Raw genomic sequence first — 6,943 nt, 5'->3', positions numbered from 1 at the left:
GCTGTGTGTGCTGAGCGCTCCCCAGTAAGGGCTGAGGATGGAGTTTATGCAACATGATAGATGTGATGCTGGTGACGTTAAAGTGCCTGTGTGACAATCAGTGCTGATGTGTCCCCCTCTAATATTGTTTGAAATGCCTGAGCAGTGTAACCCTTTACAGTGCAGAGTGTCATAATGAGAGTGTGAGATTGGAGTGAGCTGAAGGTTGACTTACCCTGGCAGAGCAAATGAGATCATTCATCCTCTTCCTGCATTGGATCGTATTTCTAGGGTGGGTGCCCAATGAGCTGGCCTCTCTCGCAACCACCTCCCTGGCCGGCGAGGTAATGCTGGCGGGCCTCCTGGAGCCATCCCTTTGGGTAGACGACATCCCAGTGCTGGCAGACTTCATGGATGATAGTTTCAAGGGAGTCATTGCTGAATGTTGGTGCAGCTTTCTTCTTGGGCACAGCCATATCCACGCAATGGGGCTGGAGCGAGTGAATGTGTGTGTTCGGGTGGCGTTTAAATATGGCACCCAGACCTTCGACCCCATTAGGTAATGGCAGGGCGGATGAATCAGTGCCCGCCCTGCCATGTGATTTGGAGAGCTACTCACTGATACATATTTAATTAGCTTCCAAATGTGAATCAGGCGCGAATTTCTGCCACCACACTTAGTCTCAAAAATTCCGCCCGTGATCTTAATGAAATATATATGATGTTGAGGGAGCTTGACAGGGTAGATGCTGAGACAATGTTCCCTCTCATGAGGGAATCTAGAACTGGAACCATAGTTTAAATATAAGAGGTCTCCCATTTAATGGAGATTAGGAGGAATTTCTTCTCTCAGCAGGTCATTCGCCTTTGGAATTCTCTTCCATAGAGAGTAGTGGAGGCTGGGTCATTTGAATATATTCAAGGCTGAGTTAGACAGCTTTTTGATTGACAAGGGACTCAAGGGTATGGGGACAGAGAAGAATATGGAGTTAAGGCCAGAATCAGATCAGCCATGATCTTACTGAATGGCGGAGCAGGCCTGAGGGCCTGTTTCTCTTATTTGCTTTTTCAATTCCCTTATCAACTTTCTATATTGCACCTGATTTCCAATGGTATTATCCCCCTGACACCTCTCACAAGCCTGCTTTTTCTGCTTCATCTTACTCCCTACCTCTTTTACCATCCAGGGAGCTCTGGATTTGTTTGGCCTACCTTTCCCCCTCATGGGTATATACCTTGACTGTGCCCAAACTATCTTTTATCTTTTGCGCCCCCTTTTCAAAATAGTGCCATTTAGATTATATTGCCTCGATTTTCATGTTGATTCTCCCAAAGTGCATAACTTCACTCTTCCTGCGTTAATGTGTATTTCCCATGTGTCTGCCCATTTCACCAGACTGTCTATGTTCTCCTAAACTTTACTATTTACCCTGCTCACCGTTTACTGTGTTGCCAAGTTTTGTATCATCCCTAGATTTTGAAATTGTGCTACCGACACCCAAGTCCAGATAATTCTATGTAGCAAAAAAGCAATGGTCTGAATACAGACCCCCCCCCCACTCCCCCACCGATCCCCCGGGACACCCATACAAGTCAGAAAAAATCCATTTACTACTACTCTGTACCTCCTATCTCTTAACCAATCACATACCCAAGTTACTACCATCCCTTTAATACCATTTGCTTCTATTTTCCAAACAATCCTGTCCTTTGCTACTTTTATCAAGTGTTTTTTGAAAGTCCATATATACATCAACTGCACTACTTTCATCAAGCCTCTCTGTTACTTCCATCACAATTTTCCTTTAAAAAATCTGTGCTGGTTGTCCTTTATTAACCTCTGCTTCTCTAAATGAGAATTAAATTTGAAATAGAAACAGAAAATGCTGGAAAAACTCACCAGGTCTGGCAGCATCTGTGGAGAGAGAAACAGAGTTAATGTTTCGAATCTGTATGACTTCTTCAGGGCTGAAGAGAGGTAGAAATGTGACTTTTTTTTTACTGTTAAAGAGGGAGTGGAGCAGGTGAAGCAAAATGAAAGGTCAGGGATAAATGGAACTCAGGAGAGATTTGACAAAGATGTCATGAACACAAGACAAAGGGAATGTTAATGGTAATGTGAAAAACTAAAGAAGTTCCTGATAGTGGCATAAAGGTAATGGCAAGGTAAGCAGGATAGCAGGTAAAAGGTAAGATATGAAAACATTCTGCTATCTTGCCTTTATGATATACAAAGGGATCTGGGTGTCCTTGTACGCCAATCACTGAAAGCAAGCATGCAGGTGCAGCAAGCAGTTAAGAAAGCAAATGGTATGTTGGCCTTCATTGCGAGAGGACTTGAGTAGTACAGCAGCAAGGATGTCTTACTGCAGCTGTCCAGGGCCTTGGTGAGACCAGACCTGAAGTATTGTGTGCAGTTTTGGTCTCCTTACCTAAGAATGGACATGCTTGACATAGATGGAGTGCAGTGAAGGTTCATCAGATTGATTCCTGGGATGGCAAGATTGTCAAATGAGGAGAGATTGGGTCGACTAGGCCTGAGTTTAGAAGAATGAGAGGAGATCTCATTGAAACGTATAAAATTCTGACAGGGCTGGACAGACTGGATGCAGGAATGATGTTTCCTCTGGATGGAGGGGTGTCTAGAACAAGGGGTTCCAGTCTCAGAATATGAGGTAGACCATTTAGAACCGAGTTGAGGAGAAACTCAGAGGGTGGTAAACCTGTGGAATTCTCTACCACAGAGGGCTATGGAGGCCAAGTCACTGAATATATTTAAGAAGGAAATAGATTTCTAGACTCTAAAGGCATCAAGAGGTATGGGGAGAGTACGGGAGTATAGCGTTGAGATAGAGGATCAGTCATGATAATATTGAATGGCGGAGCAGGCTCGAAGGGCCGAATGACCTACTCCTGCTCCAAATTTTTTTTTCTATGTTTATCCTTTTTCCCCTTTTTTGAACAGGGCTGTAATATTGGCAATCCCCCAGTCCTCTGACACCACTCCCATATCCAAGGAGGACTGAAAGACTGTAGTCAGAGCTCCTGTTATCCCCAATGCAGCCTTTATGGACCAGGTGACTTGCTAAATTTGAATGATGAAAACTTTTTTAAGTGCTTCCCTTCCTGTCTTTACCTAAACAGGATTGAAGGGTCATGAGGACTCGAAACGTCAACTGTGCTCTTCTCCGCCGATGCTGCCAGACCTGCTGAGTCTTTACAGGTATTTCTGTTTCTGTTTTTGTTTTGGATTTCCAGCATCCGCAGTTTTTTTGTTTTTTATCACCTTTCCTCGCCTCATTTCGCGTCCCTTCAAGAGATGGAACATTGTGGGACTGTTTGGAGAGAGAAAGGGGCGAGAGGAGGTGTAGGGTCCGCATTGATTAGAGTTGAAACCTGTTGCATGCAAATTCCTCTGGGAGGAGGGCAATTTTCCTTCCAACCGACGTAGAACCTTCCAATCAAAAGTGGGTTCCCCAGCTCGTCAATGTCAATATAAAACGAGTGTAAGACCTCCCGCTGTGTAAACCTGCTCAGATCAAGGCATTTAAGCGGACTTTTTTTTTCTCTCTGGAGTACCAACTTTAAGCTCGTAATATCAAAACGATGGGGCTGTTTTACAATGTAGATAAATGGATCGAGGAAAACAAGAAATTCTTTAACCCCCCTGTCTGCAACAAACTCATGTAAGTCACCCAAAGATGCCTTTATTGGATGTGGAAAACAGTGAGTGAACTCGTTCCGTACAGCTGGAAGTCAAACCACTGAAGCAAGTTGTCTGAATGTTTGTTGTAGAGCCGTGCACCTGCTGCCGAATCTAATAATTCAACACCAATAATTTCATTTGGAAGGGATTCCCCAATAATGCCTTGCATCGATATTCCTTCCTTTTAATGTGAAACCTTCTGTTGAATTTAAAAGGCACCGCACTGAGAGAACTATTCTAACCGTATTAAAGACTGACGGGGAAAACTTGGATTTATTGTATATAATAGTTTTGCTATCATTCTTAGTATAACCATGAGTTCATAAATCATTGTTATCCCACCCGTCCCTTCTGCAATGTGTTTACATACAGGATTACTCAATTACAGACAGAAGCGTATTTTGTATATAGGTTCCAACACGGATAGTGAAGAATGTTATGTACGGTGTATGTTTTCACAGTAAATAATGGCCTGTTGCAAACAGAATAGCAATCTCCTGTGTACTACATAGAAGATAATCTGCATTGCTGCATGTTATAGGTAATATATGGTCTGCAGTTCATTTATATATCTATTATAGTGGCTTATGATGTGGCCCATGAACAGGGGTCAGTATTCCTCATGCACCTTTGACCAATGGAGCTGATCTTGCCTTGACAGTGTATGCCTTGGAACACATTGATATAACCCTAGATAGGTGAGGCTGGATCTTCTTGTGGAGTGCATTACCAGAACTGGATTGGAGGATTACTGTACTTGCACTGGCTGTTCTGCCTCTAAAACCATTTTCTCTGGTTGACGATCCTCCTGGGATCACAACACAGAGAGCCCACCACCACCAGGAAACAAAATACAATGAGGCACCAACAACAGTTTGCAACAACACAGTGCCTTTAAAGTAGTAAAATATCTCAATGCACTAGGCAGAATTTAACAGCAAAACACATAGAGATATTAAAAGCTTGATCAACTTTAAGGAGGAGAGAGAGAGATAGAATGTCAGAGATTTAGGGAGGGGATTTAAGAGCTTAAGGCAGTGCCTGAAAGAGGAGGTGCTGTGGAAGAAGACACTGATATTATTACTTAGGGCCTTTGATGAGATGAGGCCTAGAGGAGATGTATGGTTAGGGGCAGTAGAGATGGAGGTGGCCATTACCAGACCCCCTTCCTTCAATTGGGTCAAGGATCACTTAGTAACCACTTAGGCCACATACACCTTTGGAACTATATTCCTTTGTAGCAACCTTCAGTGGAAAATGGCACCCACAACTGCAACAATCTGACCATTTTCATCCCCAAACCATCTGTTCTTGTAGCAGAAAGACAATTGTCAATTGAATAGCAGTCATTGTTGTGAATTTATGCAAAATAAAATGTCAGTCTTAGCTCAGTGATAGCAGTCTTACCACTGAGTCAGAAACTTACAGGTTCAAGTCCTACTTGAGGACCTGATCAGAGAATCTAGGCTGACACTTCAGTGAAGTACTGTGAGAGTGCTGTGTTGTTGGTAATGCTGTCTTTTGGATGAGACATTAAATTAAGGCCCATCTGCCCTCTCAGGCAGTCTAACTGAGCTCTAGCACAATTTGGAGAAGGCCAGGGGAGTCCTCATTGCTGCTTGTGGGCAAATTGACTGCTGTGCTTTCCTGCAATATAATACTGACCACACATCAAAAGGACTTCATTGGCTGTGAAGCATTTGGGACATCCTGAGATTGTGAAGGACAAGCTCTTTTTCATTAGAAACAATAGCAAACTGTACTGCAAACAGTGTTCTATTCACCTCATCCATCTGTGCTGGATCTGATTGAAAGTGTGGGGAATACTGACTTAGTGAAGATGAAAAGAAAAACTGTATCCAGTAAAACCATAAGACATGCTCCTTCACCTAGATAGCTAGACAGAGGCACAACTGGGCCAAATGGCTACCTTCTGTATCATTCAATGATCATTGAAGAACACTTTAAAGGAGGCATACTGTACCGACGCTGAGACAGTCAGGATACATTTTGTCCTAGTTTATTAAATTGATTGTGTAAATCAATACTCATTGCTTCAACATTATTTTTGACATGTATTTGACATATTATTAATTCTGAATTACCTCCTCAAATCTGAAAGCCTTTGGCTAATACTTTGTTTTAAAATAATGCTTTTCAGGCACAATGGCCAATTAAAGGTTATGATTGTTGGAGGACCTAATGAAAGGAAAGATTATCACATAGAAGAAGGAGAAGAGGTAAAACATAATTATTCAATGGTCATTGAACACTCAGGAATGCAATATATCAGAGAATATTTCATCTCCTTTTCATTCCACCTTTCATAAATGTAATTCAGTTGTGAGCCTAGCTCACCCCTGGCTTCATCTGACACCCACACGTGAACTCTTTCTAGTATGGAGTCTTTGGATGGAAACAGGAACTTTATTTTCTTTTTTTCCCTCTCTAAATTAGGATTGCTGAGGCCATTTGTTACAGATTTAAGAGCTTAAGGCAGTGCCTGAAAGAGGAGGTGCTGTGGTAGAAGACACTGACATTATTACTTAGGGCCTTTGATAAGATGAGGCCTAGAGGAGATGTATGGTTAGGGGCAGTAGAGATGGAGGTGGCCACTACCAGACCCCCTTCCTTCAATTTGGTCAAGGATCACTTAGTAACCACTTAGGCCACATACACCTTTGGAACTATATTCCTTTGTAGCAACCTTCAGTGGAAAATGGCACCCACAACTGCAACAATCTGACCATTGGGATGTTCCCGTTGTATAATTTAGCGCTACTTTAGATTTCTTACTTTATCTGTGGGCCCATAGAAAGAGGTTCTTCAATTTTACATTTCTGTCCCATGGTATTTGAATCTTTTTTCCTTTGTGAACAGTGTGCTTGGATGACCTATGTCAGGTCTTAGTGTACTGTACTTTTGAAAATGTAGTTTGAAGTTTCAATGCATTTAATTGAAAAGGTTAAATAAATTATTTCTTAAGAAGTTGCAACCTAGGATGATACAAATATTACACAGGACAAGTCACCCCTCATTTGGCCGACAATTTTATGTTAGTTAACTAGTATTAAGCAATTTGATACAATCGTTTTTAAATAACCAAATGCTTCAGATCAGCGTATTTGCTCAATGCTTGAGAAAATATATTGGGCAACAGGACTTCAAAGTCCAGACAGTCAACAGTTCAAGTTACTGGTTGATAATTGAGCAGAATTAATCTCACACCAACATTATTGATATTAACCTGTAAAACCT

At 42.0% G+C, this 6,943-nt stretch overlaps 1 protein-coding gene across 1 annotated transcript in view; it reads left to right on the top strand.

Moving 5' to 3' along the window:
• The first annotated feature begins 3,476 nt into the window (after nucleotides 1–3,476).
• Nucleotides 3,477–6,943, top strand: part of haao (3-hydroxyanthranilate 3,4-dioxygenase) — a 29,524-nt gene continuing 26,057 nt past the window's right edge. Inside the window, exons 1-2 of the mRNA XM_078557155.1 lie at nucleotides 3,477–3,665; nucleotides 5,847–5,925. Of these exons, the coding sequence (XP_078413281.1) occupies nucleotides 3,586–3,665; nucleotides 5,847–5,925 (159 nt within the window). The 5' untranslated portion in view covers nucleotides 3,477–3,585. The remainder of the gene's footprint in view (nucleotides 3,666–5,846; nucleotides 5,926–6,943) is intronic.

Source organism: Cetorhinus maximus, chromosome 14, assembly GCF_964194155.1.
Source record: "Cetorhinus maximus chromosome 14, sCetMax3.hap1.1, whole genome shotgun sequence".
NCBI lineage: Eukaryota > Metazoa > Chordata > Chondrichthyes > Lamniformes > Cetorhinidae > Cetorhinus > Cetorhinus maximus.
The sequence above is the reverse complement of the archived record's forward strand: the minus strand, read 5'-3'. Positions and strand labels throughout refer to the sequence as shown.